At 36.3% G+C, this 22,367-nt stretch overlaps 1 protein-coding gene across 30 annotated transcripts in view; it reads left to right on the top strand.

Annotated features, from left to right (window-relative positions):
* KCNMA1 (potassium calcium-activated channel subfamily M alpha 1) overlaps positions 1-22,367 on the top strand; it is a 452,424-nt gene that overhangs the window by 403,241 nt on the left and 26,816 nt on the right. For all 30 annotated transcript variants that reach the window (XM_051619774.1, XM_051619783.1, XM_051619775.1 and 27 more), the window contains 2 exons: positions 831-1,055; positions 5,017-5,209. In XM_051619774.1, coding sequence (XP_051475734.1) covers positions 831-1,055; positions 5,017-5,209 — 418 coding nt within the window. The remainder of the gene's footprint in view (positions 1-830; positions 1,056-5,016; positions 5,210-22,367) is intronic.

Here is a 22,367-nt window from a genome sequence, read left to right as displayed (position 1 = left end):
TTAATCATCTTGGTGTTTGAATTGTCTGCTCAACTGACATTACCACTGATGAAATTAGTACAAAAAATTATTCTTGTCACAAGACAAGAAGATAATTCTGAACATCATTCCAATGGTCTTTATGAGACTTTATTCCTTCCATCTATTCAACAGCTCAGGAAGTCCAGTGGGTTTGAAAAGTTAGCCAGAGTCTTGCACACTGTTTTTTTTCTTACTGAGATAAGCCCTGTTGAGTATGGTGGGCAGAGCACTGTTAGAGCATTCTTGGATTACTTCTCAGGACAGTAGCAGCTTGTCCTAAGATAAGAATTCTAGGAGACTCGAAGAGAACATGTTCCTCAATGCACAAATTATGTGTAATACCAGGAAGCCCTACTGGGACCATTGGGCACTCACATTTCCCTTTTCAAATTAGTCCTGAAAAAAAATCTACTAGTGATTTGTCAACTAAGGCATGGGTTTCCCTCGCCTTTCTATACTTTTTCTAATAGCTAAATGCATAGTTGATCCATTTCTGTTCTTAGCTAAATACGTAGTACTTTGATTGCAAACAGAGTCTTAATCAACATGTGTAGAAATATATACAGGACCAGAATTTGGTCCAGTATAGTGTCTTCGCAAACACTGAAGGATTTGCAAACAGAAATGAAATTTTCTTCTTAGCACATTTAATGAAGGATAAGTAACGGTAAAATGAGCAACTGTCATTAAACCACTTCTCTGTGCATGAACCATATTGACAGTTATGTTATTCCTGGTTTAAATTGCAATATGAAATTTAAGCTTCCCTTTGTTTCATTTCTCCCTTGTTGTTTTGTTTTGTTTTTTAGACTCGAAGTGAAGCAGCGATGACAGTTTTAAGTGGGCATGTAGTTGTTTGCATATTTGGGGATGTTAAATCTGCTTTGATTGGATTAAGAAATTTAGTGATGCCATTACGAGCCAGCAACTTTCACTACCATGAACTCAAGCATATTGTATTTGTGGGTTCGCTTGAATACCTGAGAAGAGAATGGGAGACACTGCATAACTTCCCCAAGGTTTCAATCTTGCCTGTAAGTCCAAAGCCATATTACTGATACTTTTTATTTAGGACACCAACTGGACAGATTCATATTGACTTTGATCTTAGGCTTTTTTACTTTTCTCTACTTATAGGCCTGAGGACTTAGATTTTCCCTTTACTGTGTCTATGAAAATAGAGCCCTGTGAGACCTTATTAGAAGATATTTGCCACAGTCTTGGGTTTCTCGTCATCCTCATCGGATGAATTTCAGCTGCTATCAAATGTATTGCTGTGTTACATATCGAACATTCACTGTAGTGCACTGCATGTAGCCAGTTCTGATGTGATTTCCCTGACAGAAGGATAGTAGTTATTTATTATATTAGTTATGTATTTATATCCACAAAACCTTTGAAAAAAAATACTGTTACTCTATCTGCAAAGTATCTATCTATATTCCTAAAAACTTCCTGTAGCCTGGCCTGCTTTATAAGGAACATTGCCATAGCATTTCAGCTCAGAGTCCTGCCATGCTCTAGTATGGAAGTACAGCAAAACCCTGACCCATTTGAAATTGATGAAAAGCTCCTATTGATTTTAGTAGGGAAAACCACTGAAACCACAATTCAGATGTCCTTTTTATCCTAGATATCATTATAATTCACTTATGTGCCCAGAATTTAGAAACATGAGCTCCAACACAAGCACATGAAGCCCTCCAAGCTAATGATCTTAGGTGGTCATAGCTATAAATGATCCATAGAGATGTAGGCAGGAGGGAAATGAGCCCATGTTATAAGTAAGAAAGAGAATGCTCTATATATTACAGCGTAAAGTAAGTTTGGATATGTTTACAAAAATGAAAAAAAAAATTGAATTTACTAGTTCTTAATAATTACATTTCAGTACTTATAAATAAATAAATAAATAAATAAATAAATGATGGATGTAACCTAAACTGAAAAATCAGGAAAATAGCTATAGAATGGGAAGACTGCCTTCACTTTCTGATTAATTCAGGCTGTAGGTCTTTGTTACTGTAAATGCAGTTTTAGTGTTAGCCCTTGGCTTTTTTCTGTAAACTGATCCAACAGATGGTGTCACAAGATTCTCTGCTGTTACAAAAATAGTGTCAATATCAAATTTGGTCAGTTAATATCCTCCTCTTCCTGCCAATCCCTTTTAATTCCAGTCACTGTGAAGGCTAAAGACTAAGGAATCAGAATTCAGTTAATAATACTGTTGAACTGTGGAGCAGAAAATCCAGCTAGTATTTCCAAACTATCCAGTATATAAAGTGTATTCATTATTATAATGCATAATTGTAAAGTTTTTATTCTGAATTCTGAAGAAGCATTGAGGAAATGTACACCACCTTTACATTCTCTAGTCAGTTTGAGTAGTTAGAGTGTTTTGGACTCATTTCAAGTTAAACAGCTTGAATACTTAATGTACCTTTTAAAATACAGAATCTGTAAAGCAAATGTATCTTAGGCAATAACCAAGGGTGCTGAAGACTACACAGAGTTCATTACTGCTTTTTCTTTTTTTATTTCAGTCTATCTGGTTCAAAATTGTGATATAAAGTTAAAAATATCAGCATTATTCTGATCTAATTGTACTAATTTGAAAGTCTGCTAAAGTCTAATTTCATACTGGTAGGAATTGTGTTAAAAGAAGGTCACTGAAACTCATTTCCTACTTCCCTGTAGTTTGGTTCATGAGGTAAAACTTAATGCTGGTATCTGATGGTGATGTAGTTACAGCTGAATATAAAAATATTTGTTCTGGTTTAAAGAAATAATGGAAACTTCATGTAGAGTATGTGTTTAAAGAGACATTTAATCTGCTGAGTAAACTCTTAAAAAGTAAGCAAATGCCAATTTTAAATAACCTCAGGCAGCCTTAATACTGACCCTTTGCATAAAATCATTAGGAGTAAGCCTTTACTTAATTACATGATTGAATGTTATTTTTCCACACAGGAATCCTGCTTCACTTGGTGCACAGTACAGACACCAAAGGGCAGAATTAAGGTGGCAGGAATAATCATATCCTAACTTTTGAGGACTTTATAATCAAATAATGTCTGCTCCTTATGTACTGTTTTCCAGAAGGTTTCATGCCTCAAATTATTGAAAGAAACAGTCATGCTGGTATCTGAAACTAGGTAGCAATCACTAAATAAGAGCTGAGCTCTGTTTTCACTTTGTGCATCAGCCACCAGTTGAGCTGGGACCTTCCCATCCACCACATGTTGTCCTGCCTCCTCTTCTGGTGCAGCAGAAATGGATAGAACCAGCAGACTTTAAACTACGGTGAGCCAGGCCAGTCTGAGTCTTGCTGGCAGAGGGATAGATGGGAGCTGCTTGTTCTCCTGGGCACTAAAGAGACCTCAGCTGCTCTGTTGGTGATTGCTTGATTAGGAAAGACAGAGATAATGGGGAGAGCTTTGAAAATAGTGCCCAATGCAGTTTTTTGTGTGGCCTGAAAATATCTGTCAAGATCAGAGGCAAAGTGCACCTGGTCATCTCAGGTGGAGATTTGTATTTAATATTCTCAGCAGAGTTCAAGAGACTTTCACTGTAAGTGATCAGGAAAGGGAAGAATAGGGTTTTAGGAAAGTGGCTTATGCAAAATGGTCCTGCCTGGTGAGATTCTGGTTTTAAGAGTTCTTATTACCAAAGAAAGGCACTACCTGAAAGGAGGTGGTAGGGAGGTGGGAGTTGGCCTCTTCTCCCAAGTGAATAATGACTGGACTAGAGTAAATGGCCTGAAGTTGCCCAGGAGAGGTTTAGGCTGGATATTAGAAGGAATTTCTTTACCAAGAGAGTGGTTGGACACTGGAACAGGCTGCCCAGGGAGGTGGTGGAGTCACCATCCCTGGAAGTGTTTAAAAGAAATATAGTTATAGTGCTTAGAGAAATGATTTAAGCACTGAATGGACAGATTGGGTTATCGTTGGTGGATTTAGGTTATGGTTGGACTTCATGGTCTTCAAGGTCCCTTCCAACCAGGGAAGTGCCTCGAAAAACAGGACAGCTTACTCTCCCCATCATCATTACAGTCTTTGGGTACAAACAATGTGAGACAGAATCTAGTTTGCATTAAGAATTTTCTTTTTTTTTTTTTTTTTTTTTTTTCCCTGGACCTTGCAGCCCCTGTGACATAGACTTAATATTTTGTAACTAGTGATATGGTCAGTTGATGTGGAAGGCATGTGTATAAATATTATTAAGACATACTATATTTATACAAAACATAATGGGTTAAGCATTATGTCTTGGTTGTGTTAACTATGAAAAAAGCCCACAGACTACCATATAATCTCATTTTAATTGTTGCATTCATTGATTATGAATTGTAGAAGCAGGGACTGTTGCATGAGTTGTATCCATTAAGTCTTGGTTCTGTTTCAAAGGGTTTAATCACACAACTTTGAAGATCAATGTGTTTTCCTCCTAGAAACACCAAAAACTCACATTGAAGAGGATTAACCTGTTTTTGTATTGCTTCAGGTAGAAAAAAAAATAGCTTTATCCTGATTACATTTTGAATGTGTAGGACACACTTTCCTGTTCAAATTGCAATTCTTTTGCCCAAGACCATTGCAACTTGGTGGCAGATAAATGAACATTTAAAACACACCCCATGTTATATTCAGAGAGCCAGAGGTTGCCACATGATAGCAGCTTAAATCAAGACAATTTGAAGTCACCGATGAGATGTAGAATGCTGGCATTATTCCTGTTTCTTGTTTGTTAGGAATAGCTTGACTGAGTATTGAGACTGAACCTAAAATGCTGCCATCAGCACCAACTACCCTTTAGATTAGCACACATCTCCTATTCCCTGGCACATAGTTAGACCAGCTTAATGTCAGAGCATAAAAAAGATACTTGTTAAATAATTTCCCAGAGCTCCTTCTCAATCTTTAATTCGTTATTCTTTTTTTCCTCTCCTGCCCTCCTCCACCCCCCCCCCGCTTCTTTTTTTTCTCTGTGCCGAAGGGTACACCATTAAGTCGGGCTGATTTAAGGGCTGTCAACATCAACCTCTGCGACATGTGCGTTATCCTGTCAGCCAATCAGAATAATATTGATGATGCTTCGCTGCAGGACAAGGAATGCATCTTGGCGTCACTCAACATCAAATCTATGCAGTTTGATGACAGCATTGGGGTCTTGCAGGCTAATTCCCAAGGTAAGGACTGCCCTATAATACTTCTCTATAGTGCCTACGGGGGACAGGACCTGGCAGGAAGAATATCCCTCACTCAGTAATTCAAAGAGCCCTACATCAGCTTGCTTGACAGTTAAACCTGCTGATTGGTATGATGGCTTTTAAAGGGACAGTCACGTTATTTCACTGCTACATCACAAAGCACATCTTGCAGAAAAAAAGTGAATTAATGTGAAACTGGCATTTTTTTTCTCAGTTTTATATTTTCCTAAAAATATATATAAAATCATTGCTTGCTTACCCTACCCTACTCTGTGCCTTTCTTACCAGGGCAGTTGCTGTTATATAAAGAAAACTCATACTTACATTGGAATACCTGAAATGTCTTTCTAATGGGATTTCTTTTAAAGAAAAGTACATTAGAGCCACAGAGAAAAAACAGCTGATTAATGCAAGCCAAAAAGTAAAATAAAACCCCCAAAATTTTAAATTGTCTTTAATGTTCCTGTGCCTCCATGCTCAAAAAGCTGCTTAGAATTGGCTCAAACCTGATTTCTTCCTATGCTTTGACATACACTTGTCCTGTTTAAGGACATTGAAGAAAATTCCTCAGTCTTCACTGAGAGCAGGGGGACTGATTCATAGGTAGCCGAAGGCTATTTTACACCAACTGTGCCTGTGCAAAAGAGCTGCAAAGAAGTCATAAGCACCCTGGCAAAGACCATCAGTATAAAAACAATAATCTTTCCATCCCTAAAGGGTCTTGGAACTTATGATCAGCTGAAGTCTACCTTAGCTAAACCTATTAAGTGGTGCAGTAAACATTCCCTCTGGATCTAGTCCTACTGTAAATGTAGGTATAGAAAGGATAGTGCTTTGGTTTGCAATTTCCCTGTGAGCCTGACCTTAGAGACAGTTTTCCCTCAAGTACTGTGAGATCTCAGATCAGTTCAATTTTTCCTTTCTACGCTCTAACCAGGAAATGGGAATTATAAGCCAAAAATCAGAGGCACTGGTGTAACCTTGAGCATGGAAACTTCTTGAATGTGGAAAACTCATTCTTAGAATCAGCATTAAAAATGTGGAATTTAATACTGGAATTAGTTTAATACAGGAAGCTAAAAGTTGGAGATTTTCAACATCAGGTTGAATGGTTCTCTGGATAGCAAATAGATTTAGAGAAGTGCAGGAAGAACGTGTTTTTTCAATCCTATGGGTGTTTGACATTTCAAATCTGTGACCTGGATGCAATGTAATCCCAAATGTTTTACTTCCTTAAAAATTTGTGAACTTGACTTGCTCACACTATGATAGTTTTTTTATATGCTCATTTAGACCTTGAATTTGGAATTTTGTATCTCAAAACCAAATTTGTACTTTCACTACTGGGTTATTTGTTATTCTTCGGTGGGTCTAGAATCTGTTTCACCTCCTTCCTTGCTTTCTCTTCTTGAGCATGGGCAGTCTGAGAGAATTTCCTTCTTCTGCCTTTGCTTAGATATTAGTGATATTTCCAGCATTGGCTGTTATGTTTTACCTCTGGGAGCACATTGGATCTTAGACTATCTCTGAATGAAGATGGAAAAACCTAGCAATGTCATAGTCTTATGCACCCCATCAACACCTGACATATTTTACTCTTCATTCTTGGAGATACTCAAGAACTGACTGCATAAAGCCCTGAAGAACTTAACCTGACCTCATAGCTGAACCTGCTTTGAGCATAAAGTCAAACCAGATCTGCTGATCTCCCTTCCAGCCTGATTTTTTTTATGGTTCTACAAACCCAGGACGCTGCTAACAGCCCTGTAGGTCAGGAAGTGTAGACTGGGTCCATAGTCCATATCCCTTCAGCCTTACTCAGTGTTGCTGATGCAGAGAAGCAGAGGCACAATAGGTCAGCACATACCTAGAAATTCTGCGTATTTCTTCAGGTATATATCAGTCTGCATGTAAATAAATAAATAAATAAATAAAGTTACTCTTTCTGTAGCTTTTCTGGGGAAACAAGCATAACATAAGGCAGCATAATCAGTAGCCTATTTTAGTTGGTAGAGCTGAGTAGGGAGGGGTTCTTCTAAAACCAGTTGCTTCAGAATATAATTAGCTTCCTGGTAAATTCCCCCAGTAAATTCTCTGCTTACAGTATCCACAACTCCTGACTAGATTGTGTTGTTGTCAGAACAGTAAATTTTCTTGAAAGACTTTAAATACAATGCTTAGACTGTCAGAAGAAATTAAATCAATAGACAGCACAAACTTTACTGGAACTTCTATCCAAGGCAGCTCTAGCATATGGTGGGCATAGTTGTCATGACAATTATGCAAACCACGTGATTCAACTTTTGCTGGTCAACAGCCAGCATACTAGAGCCACCTCACAGTTCCTTACTAGCAGATAAGTACCTTTACTTATGGAGCAAGGTGTCATTTTATTTTTGCTTAATAGAAATACTACACATTTATATATTATTTGACTTATGTATTCTTAACCCATTAGCTGGTATGAATCTTAAGTGTTGCTAATCTGAATATTTCTAGATCTGAATGTATGTTTTTGAATTAAGACATTCCTCTCCAACACCATCCCTTGAAAGAGTGTTGTGTGCACTTTTTTAATCTGACTTCTATTACTGATCATAGGAAACACTGACATTAGAAAATCTGGGTTGTGGAAGAATGTCAGTTGACCTGTGACAGGGAGAAGAAACAAACCAAAATATTTAAACAGCCTGAGAAACACAACTGTGGATGGAAACAAGGTGCCTTCCTTGGAAAGAAAAGCTTACTAACTGTTCTGGGAGGATTTGCTAGTCTGCTTTCCATTAAATGTGTAGCTCTACTCAAAAAGAACAACACTTTCAAATTGGACCTGTGCTGTTGGAAGCTCTCATGATGAAAGTATTCTCCTGGCTGGCTGTATTGAAAGTTTCAAGCTGACTGGGCAGCTCATTAGGAGTTAGGGATGCAGGCTGATGTCCTGAAAATGAGATTTTAGAAATCATCAAGGCTGTTTGTTGCCTTTAGGAGATGTAGACTCCAAGGACAGAAGACCAAAGTGTATCCCACTGAAGCTGCAGCAAACTATTGCTTTCTTCAAAATATCTCAGCATGTGAAATACAAAACACTGTAAAATCAGAGCTTGGCCCACCTCTTCACAAAATGCCTCATAAACTCAGTCAGATGTCTTACTTGTGACAATGGAAGTGCAGTTTTTATCTTGCAGTTCCACTTACAGATGTTGACTGATTTTCTTCTTAGAAAGGTTAGTGAAGAGGTATGTTTGTGATGGAGAAAAAAGTCCCCCTCAGGTACTGGAAATTTGTTTTTATTGTCCTTTGATCCTTCCTGATTCTCATTCTGTCCCCTCAAATACAAAGTGAGGTTATTTTCTCAAGAATTATTTTGGAGAGAAGCCCAGAAGAATATTAGATCCATGTTATGCATTTGTGCTCCCTAGCTATAACATTTTTCCAAAATACCCCAGAGGACTGTGTCTGGGATGAGCTCTGCCTTGGCAGTGCTTTTGGGAGAGCTCCCGTAATTCTTCTTTCCCTCATTCTGTTGACCTTTCCATCCTTTCTTCTTCAAGTAGCATCTATTGACTGTTGTTTTACTCACTAGATGAACAGGGCCTGACACAAAGTATTTTTCTTCAGTTGTAACTAAAACCGCTATTTGGCTTTCTTCCCAAGAAAGAGAAAGACAATTATACTTAACAGTTTAGAGATTTATAAATACTGTACTCAGCCTCTGGGTAGTAACTTTAGATATCCAACTCAATCGTTTTCTTTTATTGAATTGTGATTTAGATCTTATTTTGAGTCCTATATAATAAGAGCAGTACATTTCATTAAAAAACATTTATTAAACAATAAAGAAAAGTGATCTTATGGCTCCAAGCAGGTCTAAAGTACAGAAAGTACATTTTTTCTATGGACATTACAAGACAGATCACAATACAGCAGGGTAGATGTATTTCAGCATAGTAACATTTGCAGCTCTTTTCTGAATTACTTCAACGTATGAGAATTTTCCTTGGGAACACTGTTTTAACGCATGAGAGATCTTCTTAAGGCTTCTATTTACAGTTCTTGTAATTGATCCTCCAACATGAAGTAATAATGAGAAAAAAATTGAGGGAGTAACTCTTGGGTACTATACCTCATCCATCATGGCAGGATTCTTCTGGGGAAAATCCTATAAAATGAAGAAAACGTAGTCATCATTTTACGCACTTGATTTTCAAGTTTAACAGGTTAGACAAGTTGAGATAATCTTGTGCAAATTCTGGTTCCTTTGATCCAGTTCCTTTAAAAATCACTTGTGGTTTTGTTATAATTATTTGTTGGAGCTGGCTTAAGTTTCAATTGAAAGGACAAAAACAACCACTGAGTTTCATTAGATTTATTTCATAATCTGTTTATAAATTCTTAAATTATTGCAATTTTGTATGGACTTAGTCTCTCTATCTGCTGCAAGAAATATCCTAATAAAATTAATTTGAGATCTACATTCCATTGTGTTTGCAGGTAATACATTCTTTTTCACCTCTATCTATCAATAATTCTTGATTTTTTTATCTCTGAAATGTTTGCGAAAGAGAGAGAACAATAGTATTATCAGGACTGGAAATGAGAGAAAATTCTTAAACAAAGGGAGAGGATAAATGCTGCCTGAAATGCTTGGTTAACAAAAGCTTTGTGTCACTTTCAGAAGCAACTGTCTTGTAGTGGTGTTAGAGATGTCCATTTAGAAGTTCAAAACAATAGTTTTATTCCTGAAGGAGGATGGGTTTTCTGTGAACGTTGAATCCTATTTCTCTTAATTTATAGTTTTAAGATCAAGTTTTCAAGTGAAGATTTCAGAATATAGGGTTTGATAATCAGAGATTAAGTCCCTTTTTAGGGTACTATGGAAGTCAGTATTCTGTGGCAACTCCACCATTGTTTCCTTTGTTCAACTTTTTGTATTATATGAAAATGTAGAAATAAAAAGCTTTGGTTTTAAATACAGAAAATCAAACTCTACTTAAGCCAGAAAAAATTTAAGTTTAAGGAGTTACTTAGCCTCCTTATGAATGCATATAACTAAATGTAGAATATTAAATGTAGATATAATATTAAAAATAAAAAAATTAATACTGCTGGCAAAAAGTGAAAGATTCGCGGTAATTTTTTTGAGTGTCAAAATGAACTACGACACTAATATTTTAAACACTTAGATTCCTCGGTGTCTTTGCAAATCAATGTAATTTACGTGGCAAGAATGCTTGTTATGCTTAAATATAGTTCATCATTTGCTAAATCACCTAGATGTTTTGAAACATTTTCTCCTAGGCTATAACAATTCTACCAGTCACATTTGTAAAACTGGCAAGTACTTTGTGTTGACATCAGGGTTATTGGTTTGTTAGGATTAATAGTTTAGTGTAGGGGTTACACCTGATTAAGGATGGTTTTAATGTGTGTTTCTGAATGCTTCTTGTATTTTTGCTAGCATCAGTTGCAAATGAGAAAAATAATAATCTATTTAACAGCATTTTCTGCTTGGTCGATTGTTTAACTAATTGAATTTTGAAATGTTTGTTATATTTCGGATTCATTACTACTTTTCAAAACAAAGGCTGACCATCCTAGGTAATGAGTTAATGGCTGAAAAATGAGATAAGGGTATCCTAACTTCCCAGCACATGTCCCACATCACCATTTGCTCACGAAAAATCTCATTTTTGAAGATTAGGTCACTGTGATAAATAACTCAGTATTACCTTTTTGTAGCATGCACCTAATTTCTTATCCTGCTGAACCAGATGGAGCAGCTGATAGCTGTTATTTATTTTATGGTAGCACACTAGAGCTCTAGATGGGATTAAGGGCTTGTTGTCATAGTCCTGATATATACAAGAATAAAATACGGCCTTTGCCCTGGCAAGTTTACAATCTGATGCCTTGCTTGTTCCAAAACCTAAGTTATGTGCTCAATGTTATACAGGTTAATAAATCTCTCTGACTTCAATGAAACTATCCACCTGTGTAAAGTTAGATTATGTGCAAGTCTTTGCAAGATTTGGACTTAAATACACTTAAGAGGCTGAATAGGAGAGAGGCTGTTCACTTTGTTTCCTACGCTATAGAAGCCATCTCTTTTAGGACCTTGCTGTCCTTCCAGCCTTCACAAGAGACCCTTGACAGGAAAGTTCACACCCAGCACCATTTGCATTTCCTGTACTTTCCTTGCAGCCAGATGATAACATTAGCTACTGGCATTTGGATGTGCAGAGAACAGTTTCCTGTCTCTCTCAAAGCTTTCTTAGGAAGAGAGAAAAACTACTAAGAAATGAGGTTTTCAATTCTGTAGCTTATAAACTAAAAACGTGTTGGGGAATGGCTGGAAAGACATGTTTATTTGACACAATATCCCTGCATTTGAGAAATGCTGTAAGGTCCTAGCCCAAATACTTTCAAGCTTTCACAATTGCCTCTTCCTTCTCTGCTTTCAAGACACCTTCTGCTTCATCCAGAGAAAGATAAAACTAGGCAAAGGAGGTTGATAGTACACTACATCAAGCATGTGATTTCACACTTTAAATATGTTTAACCATCTCAAGACTGTTATAAATTCATGGTGATTCTATTATTATTTGCTGTTCAACATCTTGAAAGCAAACCCCCTATTATTAAGGTGTACTATTTTTTGCATTTCTGATGCTGAAGAATAAAAAAAAAAACAACGCTCTTTTTATGAGCATTAATTATACACCAGGCAAGGAAGCAATTGCCTCTATGTTATGAAATATTAAATCAAAATGCTTCCTGTTCCCAGATGTCCCAGAGATAAATACAGCAGTATTTTGAAGCCCCACTTGGAGCTGTTTTGCCTGCAAATTTATAGTTTTGTCTCCATTTTCAGAAAACCCTGTTTTATGTGAAGTATAGCACTCCTGGTAGTTTTTAAGGAGCAAACTCCTCTGGAGTTGCCTATGTAGGCAACAACTCTTATGTAGATTGCACACAAGGGATCTGAAGTTGAAAGCCTCCTTTAAGATGACAAATGGGATGAAAGTGTTATTGTCTTTGATTGCATGCCTTACATCATCTGTATGAAGGAATAAGAGAGCTATACTTTATCTTTAGCCATTTTATAAATATTTAAGTCCTTATAGTTGCCTAAAGATATTAAAGCATATTTTACAGTAGTTGGAATATAAATATTATATATAGCACAAGATACCAAAGTAGTTTAATGAATTCATAATTTTCTGTTCACTTTTATTGGAATGTGTTTTATGTTCCAAAACTTCCATTTAAGTAATAAGAGACCATTGTGCTCCCTGACAAGGTGTGAGCCAATAGTGAATGTTATCAAGGTTGCTGTAAATTATGATGTGGGACTTCAATTAGCAAGAAAAGCAGGAGCATGGATATTAGAATGTACTACAACAATCTATGAGTTTTAACTTTAAAAAAAAGCCTTTTTGAAGAAATCATACAGTTTTTAAGTCTTTGAGAAACTGTAAGATGTTTTGCTTCTCTGTCTCCATATTTTTTAAGTGAATTGCAGAAGATGTATATCTAGTTTCAACTATACATGAGTACATTTTTTTAAAATTTGAAGTTTAATGTGAAAGGTCGGTATTTCATGCCCCCTTTAATATAAAGCTATGTTGAAGTTATGATTTTTTATCTTTCAAATTCCCATTGAATAAAAAAAATATTTTTTTAATTTCAGTTTCACTATTTCCCAGTAGAAGTCCATGCTGGGTAATGCTTGCTAATTACCCACCACAAAAGTAGACGCGCAATGCTGATAAATTACCTGACCCTTTGCTTTTTAATGAGACAACAAGGATTTCATGAACTGATGTTGTTTCAGTGGCTAATGGTGTCAGCAATGTTGTAATTGTAGTCTGAGGCACATTAGCTGCACAACCACATGTAGGAAGTGTTGCTCTTGTCAGGCCCTTTGGAGAATAAAACAGGGTATTATCATTAAGCCTATGTCATTTGCATGCTGCTAATCACTTACTTTATTATCTTGTGTATCCATTGTCTTTCTTTAATTGCTCTTTAAATGAAAATTAAAAATAGTTCCAATGCCCACGATACTTGTGATAGCATCTTGATTATGAAGATAACGTCAAGAAAATGGAACATATAGATAATGTATTACTGGATTACAAGATAGTTTGAAAGTTATATGCCATAGCAGGCAGCCTCCTGAGCATAATTCTAGTATCTTTCTTTGCTGCAGTACATATTGTTTGTTTAATAAATGGTTATTTATATGCATAAAGGTAGTTGTTTGGTTTTTTTTAAAGGACAAACATTAATTCAGAGATCAATGTCTCTGTTAGTGTGGAAGAGATACAAAGCATCAAAATCAAGCAGATTCTACCAGTCTAATAGCATTACAGGAGAAAGCTAGATTTTAGTTCTTTGTTCTTTCTGGTTAAGTCCTACCTAGTCTCTGATATCTATTACAGAACAGCAGAATTTAACACCTGCTAGTGAGTTGCAGAACTTTGACAGCTTTAGTGTAAAACTGAAGTAGTTGGCAATCTTTTATCAAGACAGACCTGTTGGTTTTTAAGTATGACAGGGCTGCATTTGAGGCAGCCCAGACTTTCCATAATAGGCAGTGTCTAAAAAGTTTATCAAGAATCTTCCAAACCTTTCAGCATCTACAGGCTGAACTGGAGCACTGCCTTCATTTGAGAATCAATACCGCTGTGCCCATAAGCATGTATTTTTGTAGGTTTTTTTTTTTAACATCTGAACCAATCAAACCTGAAAAACGAAATCTGTTTGTTTTACAAGTGACATGGTATGAATTTTTATTGAAGGAAGAAGGGTGAACTTTGTTCCTGATGAAACAGATGCTGGTAAGATTGTGGTTACTGAGAATTATTATACAGATTTATTTGGATGCAAGATTAAGATTGTGTTAAGTATCTGTAATGTCATGGGAATACCTGATCATTTACAAACTTTCTTTAGAGCCTAGAACTGTATAAATGAGATTGGACCTTCCATATTGACTTGAGGCAGGATAGGCATATCACGATCATGGATTGGCAGGATCATAATGTGATTGGATATCTTCATAGAATTTCCTGTTTCTGCTAAATTCATGTCAGTCTGCTTGTCTCCAAGTGAGGGCAAAGACAGCTAGACATCTTTGAAAGAACTTCTCCTCTAAAAAAAGGGTGAAATTTCACTGAAATCAGGTAGTGTCATGTGGGTGCTGAGAAAACTTCAGGAGAATTGTTTCTTGTTTTGTTTGAAGACAGATGAATTGGATTAATAAAACTACAAATATATGACGTATTCTTAAGAACAAACGTTCCATTAGTCACATTAGCTTGCTCAAAAACAGCTTATGCCATAACCAAAATAAAATTCAGAAAAGGTACTTGAACCTTTTTTTTTTTAATATTAAGCTGTCTATTTTAGAAACTCTATCTGTTGTAAATAGTAAATAATTTGTGACTTGTTCATATTCAAACTGTTAATGTATGAAGAAGGTATTTTCTAGAATGGTAACTTCAAACTTTCATTAAAAAGTTCACCTATCTAAAGATTTCCCTATTGAATTGATTAATCTAATATGTTCTGGCTTATAATCAGTGTTTGACAAGCTTCTTAAAATAACATTTTGGTGAACTCTTTCTAATAAGAAAATATAAAAAATATTTTTCCATGCAACTCAAATTTAGCAACCTTTCTTTTTCCAGTGTGTGGGTAAATGAAATGTGGTAAATCTCAGATACTGCCTTTTATCCTAATTGATTTCATTGCCTGCCCCTTGCTACCAGAACTTCTTTACAGTTAATGAAAAGAGGATTTGGCCACAAAATCTTGGAAAAGGATTCCTTGAAGTATGACAGTAATGGACTTTTTAAACACAAATTTGCAGTCTGATTTACTACATTTTAACCAGATGTGGCATGTAAAATAACATGTTCATTCTCAGCTCTTCTTGTTTACTTGTATTGTCTAGCACATGCAGCAATTCTACTAAAAAAAGTAATGAAAACTGAAGGCTTTTTGCTTTTAAATTTCGTTATTAGGTGTTGATGAGCCTCGTGTGAGACCTAAAATTGGCCCTGCCCAAAACCACAGATTCTTAATCTACCTGACTAACTACAAAAATCCACATTGCAACTTGAATATTTATTTTTAGAGTCCTGTCAAATAACAAAAAATAGAGTAAAGACTCTCAGAAATACTGAAAACCCCTAGTTGAAAGGACAGCTATTTCCACTGATAGTGGTACTAATGAAATTCAAATGAAGTAAAGATTTTATTTTTTATCAACCCAGTTAACTCTCCAGTAAATAATAACAATGAATAGGAAAGTTAATGTATTGCTTAAGTGTTTATAGAGGTTATGCCATTTTTAAATCCAACAGTAGTATTTAGATGCATTAATGACAGTAAATAATCAATATAATGCTTAGTATCTAATATATTGCTACTTGTACATCACTTAAGAATATGCAATTAGAGAGCTACTTCGGATTCTTCCTGATTCTGTAACTGTGTAATTTCTGTTTAGTTTTTTTGCCTCTTTGTTTGCTTGTTTTTAAATGTGAAAAAGGAAGAAGCAGAAAAGTAGAAAGAAAAGGAAATCTTAATTTTCTGTTTATTTCCGGTCAGAGTCAAGAGTAACTGCAATGAATTAGACAAATTTAGTATTTGGTAGACCTGTATTGAAACTGGAATAGAATGTGGCATATGTGACATAAACCAGGGATAATATACTGAGCAGAAGAGAGTGTAAGGCTTGTTTGATGTATTAGCCATTCCTGTGAACTTCGGTATCAGAAGGTTGATATTTCTTTTAATGGAAGTACTTTCTGGAGGTACTTAACGTTTCTTGTTACTTTATCGTGCACAACAGGGATGATTTTCATACTGGCCAGTAGTAACGATAATTCTGAAGTGCAAATAATCATGTTGATGGAATGATACTTCAAATTGGGCAGTGTATTTTACTGGCAAGGTTCAGATTAAACTGCAGCAGGGATGTAGTAAGCTGCGTTTTTGGGATCAGGAGGGTTTTGTTTGAAGTATAAAAATACTCCTTAGGCAATTAATATTCCCCACAGTGGTAACTGCGCCTGGGTGCAAAGGATTAGTTGTGCTTTTCATTGATTAAGTTAGTGTTACACAGACTAGCATAGTACAAAACAACTTGCTACTTGTTTCCACACATCATAAATACTAATGTATTTAACAGACATGCTACTCTGACGTATGTATTACAGAAGGCAGTATTTGAGTAACAAAGTTGGATTTTTTCCCCTCTATATATGGTGTTCAGTTTGGAATTCTGGTAAAATTTGGCTTGTAGAGAACCTTTGTAGTGGAATGCTGAAGGCATGAATACCAGAAGGACATTCTCTGTTAAGCTTCTTTTTAAAAAATCACACATGAGCACAATATCCACATTCCTTTACTTGAATCATTTTAATCAAGCTGTGAATTTTTTAAACTACAGGTTTAATCTTTGGGAATCAGCTGCATACTCTCATTTGACTGTGGGCTTTTATGGCAGCCTGCCCACTAAAAAACTGTAGCAGGATTTGGTGAAAACTGTCAGGCTTGCACATGGGCACAATATGCTCTGTAGTCAGGCAGGTTTTGCCAAGAGTTGCTTTTTTACAATGTGTAGTAAAATGGGAGAAGAGCTTTTGGATACTTGCAAATAGATTAGACTGTAGGAAATTTACAGCAGGCCTATCGAGCATACCTGCCAGATAAATTAGAGGTGGTCTTGATCTGAATCCAACCTGTCTCAGAGCTCAGCTTTGGGAATCCAGTTCAGATTTCTTTGATAAAAAGAGGCCTGAGCCTTCACAGTTAAATATTAGACCCCCAAGACAACCTTGAATGTAGGATTTTAGCTTTGACCCAGCCTATAGAGAACTTAATGACATTTTACCTTAGGTTTCCAGCTCAGTTCCAGCTTGAGTAATTTACAAGTCTGCTGGCACCATTCAGCCCACACAGCCCATGAAGTCAACCGTAAGTAAGTCCAAGTTGATGGAAAAACAATATTGCTAGAACAGAGTGACAGATGTTGATTATTGCAAAATGTCTGTTTAAGCATTTTTGTATGGATCCATTTCCTCACTGCATACACCTGAAATTTTTGTAGAAGTTACAAAGTAATTGTACTTAAAGATGTAGAATCATCTGCTAAAGAAATTGCTGGAATATATATTGCAAAACATGACTGCTGTGGTTATTACGGTTGCTGCTCAGGGGAGCTATTCAAATGCCTCATTTATTGGAACTTAATAGATTAAAAGTCCAAATTGAGTCTCATGATATAAACCTAATCAAATTCTAATCTGCATAATTTTTCCATAAGCAGCAATGGGAAATTTGTTTAATTTATGTTTCAGGAGTTGCCAATCATGTGTTGGACAGCATTGTTACTTTTATTTATCAAAATAAGTTTGTTGATCACTTTCTATGACATCTGGCTTTGCTCTTCCATTTTCACTAAGGAAAAATTTACTTTATTTGATAGAATGTAGGATATAATGTAAAGTCTCACCTAACATGTCTATGCATCATTTTTAATGGTGAGCTTTCCATTTTATTTGTAGTTATTGAACACCTGTCTCTGTGAACTAGGTAATGTAGCTTAATTTATTTGATAAGTTGTATTCAGCATATTTATTTTTTTTTGTCTGAGGTCTAAATATGCAAGGTTGATCAATAATTAAGCTGAATAGAATTTGGCACAATTTTTATTAACTTCTTTAAGTTGCAAACCTCTGCTACACTTAGATGCTACCAACTTTGTGCCCTATAGAAGCACATAGTATAGAAAGCTATTAAATAGTAAATGGAGAATAGGGACAATTCAGAAATCACATTTGTAATGAAGGCATATAAAAAACACAGGAATTATAATTTCTGATATTTTTATGAATTTAAGTGTATTTCATCCAAAGTGGAGTGTTTTGGATAGCTGCTGATCCACCAGCTGTTGAATGAACACATTACTATTTCTTCTCTCTTTTTCCAAATATTTATATAGTTCTAATGGTTCTTTCCAAGCAAAATAAGAAAAAGCAAAGAAAAAAATGTGGGAAGTGGACAGTAGTATTAGGAATAGGTGCTATACCTAGAGGTACAATCTAGCAGAAAGGATGGTCAATTGCCACCAAGAGATAGACACATTTTCACTAGAAAAACAATATGAGAGAACTAAATTCTTTCCCAACAGGAGGAGGCTTTGGGAAAGCAGGTTAATGACAATAGAGAAAGGGGGGGTGGGAAGTGTTTAGAAAGCCAAAGTTGCCATTACAATTACAAAACAAAACAAGAAATTAACAAATCCAAAGCACATGGTATATTACAAAGGGTTAAAATCTTCTCTGACCAGTTATCTGCAAAAACATTGCATAAAATTAATGTGAATACATCTCAAGCAACAGGGTACATGTGAAGTAGTTTGGAAACCATTGTACTCTGCAATCCAGAAGTCCTTTGTATTTTACTGAATGTTCTCCAAGGTGTTGTCCCTTAGGGAATTACCAAGTCATTCCTCTGTTTCTGGCCATGGCTTAGAAAAACAGGTGCTTAAAGACAGCTACAAGGTGGTGCTAACTCTCAGGCAATAAGCTCCTGATGGCTGGTTCCTTTTTCTGTTGCACAATGGAGAACCTGCAGAGTGACTCAGTTTAATATTTAATTTCCCTTCTTGATAGCCTAGAAGCCCCAAGTGATTATCCTGGTTTGCTTGGCTGTAACTATTATACCTGTCTTCATGGCCTGCATGGGTTTTTGTGATTTACATTTCCCTGTGCCATACAGTGCTTTGAAAAATAAGAAATTATTTTTCTAAGTTTCACACTTTGAGAATTGTTTGCTTATGCACTAGAGACTGAATAAGAACTCACTGATGTACTCCTGGTGTGCATTTTATATTCCCAAGACAGATGTGTATAAAACAAGATCGTTGCATTGCATAAAAGGAGTTCTAGTTCAACCTTGGTGTTATTGGCTGAAAAAAACCTCAGCAAATAGGGCATGTCAGGCCAAAGAAATCAGTAACCTAGACAAAACTTGCTTAGAGCTTTACAAAATTGCTATAGCACTGAAAAAATACAGATGAAGACTCAAAAAAAGGAAATTTCTTTTTGTTTTCCTTTTATCAAACATAAAAATAAATTCAGTAAAATTGTGCTTGAATCCACTGAGAGCAAGAAGTTCTTGTTAGAAGAATACTGTCTAGGAATATTTGCTGTATGCAGAAATAAAGTTTCCATTCTAGCAGACATGATTGAAGTGCTATAGATAGTAAGTGCACTATCTCACTTTAAGTGAGGAAAACAACAAGAAAAGAATAGGAATCCTATGCTCTGCAAAGCTTTAGTAAAGAAAGGCGCTTTTTTTCTTTTTTTTTTTTTTAATAGGCTTGGGCTGTGTAAGCTTACAGGGAACCTTGGCAGAGTTGTGGTTTGGTGTATTACCTCAGATTTTGTGAACAAATCAGGCAGTTTCAGGGCTTTATCTTGATTTTTTGTGGGTTTTTTTTTTATAGCAAATGAGGCTTAAACTGGGAAAAGATTTGTCTAAGTACCTGTCAATAAACCCTGGATGCTTAAAAATATGATTCTGTATGCTTAAAATATAGCACTGTTTCTCACATATTATGCTCTTCACAAGGGAAAATGAAAACAAAGTGGCATCATTTAATGCTAGACCTCAAGATGATGAAACTCAAATCCTTCTGGTTTTTGTTTATACAGTCTATTCCTGTCTCACTAGACCAGTGCAAGAACCTGTAGACCTATAAATTCTTTACATTTTCAGCACATGGGACTGCTAACCCACCCAGGAATGATTCTCACACTTTGAGGAGTGGAAATTAACATTCAACCCACTGCCCTCTACTTTCATTAGAGCTTTCATTTGGACATTTTCACTATAGGTTTCTGTAATTCAACAGTATGGAAATGAACAGGCTCTAGAGAAGAGGGCTTACTTGGGAGGAAAAGGGCAGCTTGTTCTCTGTAACAGTGTTTCTCAGCATTCAGTGCTCCAGGGGTTGTTCCAGTCCCAAAGGATTGGAGGGATTATTACAATTGAGAAAGATATCCTTCATCATCCTCCACTCTCTGTAGATTTAGGTTGGCCTATGCTTGGGCCTAGAGCATCTCTGAAGATGCTGCAGTGGCTGAGAGAGCTGGGAGCCTACAGAGTCACATCTGCTCTCCTGTGTTCCTTTCCTTTTCCAGAGCTCCAAGAGATTATTAGATCTTCAGGCACAAAATACAGTAAAAGTCAGATTTGAAACCAGAATTTAGGATTTGCAGGTTCTGAGGCCAAAGTAAAACTCTCTGTCTCAGACCACATGGGACATTGAAGCTAGAATTGTTTCTAAATTGAATGGCTTTAACAGATTCCCATGAATGTCAGCAGCTCTTTAGCTGCATGACTGCTGCTGAACTTTGCAGGTATACCCAAGTGGCTGTACTTTGGAGACTAACAGGTATAGTCTCTCATTCAATTGAATTCACTGGAATATTAATGGACATTGTCAGCAAACAGTAGCAAAGGGATATAGCTGTGAGGTCCTTTTGTAAGAGGGTTATTTATTTTTGTCTCAGTCTGCTTAATGAAAATCCTTGACCCATATTCCTGCATGATATCTTGTCAAGGGCATGTTTCGCAGTTGACCATCTGTGTGTTATTCATATATGCACCAAATATGATTGTCGTTTCATGCTTCTTAGATAAGCCAGAGCTTGTTAACAGTATGCATGCTTTTAAAATTAAGTTTTTGATGACATTAGCACATACGTTACCCAAGCAAGTATAGCATTGTTTAAAGGGCGCTATTTACAAGGCACTTTAGTGACAAGATCACAGCCCTTAGGTCTACCAAGTGGATCAACCTGGCTGGTGACTCAGGCCCTGTCCTCTTGCTCACTTCCCTGGGGAAGAGAAGCAGAAGGACAAAAGTGAGGGAAAAAAAACATGAGTAAAGACAATTTAATAAGATGGAAAAATCCCAAAACAAAATGAAACAAAAACCCCAAAACCAAAGTGATGCAAAGGCATCACTCACCTAGTTCACCAATTTAGTACCGGATGCAGGAACCAATAGGATTGTGCTGCACCTTACCTCCTAATTGTTGGCAAAGAAACTTCCCTCCTCCAGGAGCCCCCCACTGTCACTACATTTCCTTACACAAGGACTGAGGTCAGGCTGGCACAGACCATGGAAGTTTTACTCTATATGTTGATCCTGTTAAACAGTTTTAACCACAGCTTCCTCAGTTGTTTGTTGAACAAGGAGATGCTGTGGTTATAAGAAGAGCACAACTACCAGCCCTGTTTTAGGATTTTTATGAGTGTTAATGGAACAAGGTTTGGCGACTGAAGGAGAAAATGGTATGAAAAGGAAAATTAAAAGAGGCTGTGAGGAAAGCATATCATTTCTAAATGAATGCTCTGTGCAAAGGAATTGAATCTTTTCACAGCTGAAAATGGATCTTAAATCTGATGCCTTAGCTTGTTTCAGCTGCTGTAATGAAATAGTTTTTCTAATACCTTGTGACCTGAATTTCTCCCTGCTTTATGGGTGCTATTCCTTGACGTACAAACCTCTATTTTCTCAAGTCAGCATTTGATGATGGATGTCAAAATACAGGTCATGTATTATGCATATAGCATTACCGATTTAAGGTGTTTACTTGTCAAGTTGAAGAAATTCAGAAATGTCACATTCACTGAATCTGCACAGCTGTCACTTGTAGTTTTTCATGCCTTTAAATGAAAGTTCTGATAAAGCAGGTTAGTTTTCCTGCACTTCCCCCCCCCTTCTATTCTGGAGGAAAAAATGGAGGACCTATCTGTAGAATTTATGTTGTGACTTGGGAGCAGGAATGTGGCCTGAAGGTATACAACACCTTGTGATTCCAAATATACACACCCAAAATTCCCAAGTACTCACAATTTTCCTTTCATAAAAGTATTCCAAGATTTTTTAATTTTTTAAAACTGGACTTTTTATAAGTGCCTCATAGACAAGGAATTAAATTGATATACCAGATATTTCTCACATCATCTAAGAGCATAGAATGAAAAATATTAACGCATGAGTCTAATTTTCATTCAAGGAGAAAACAAAGTCCCTTTAACATGC

The sequence above is a fragment of the Apus apus genome, chromosome 4 (genome assembly GCF_020740795.1).
Source record: "Apus apus isolate bApuApu2 chromosome 4, bApuApu2.pri.cur, whole genome shotgun sequence".
Lineage (NCBI taxonomy): Eukaryota > Metazoa > Chordata > Aves > Apodiformes > Apodidae > Apus > Apus apus.
This window is presented reverse-complemented; position numbering and strand designations above follow the sequence as displayed.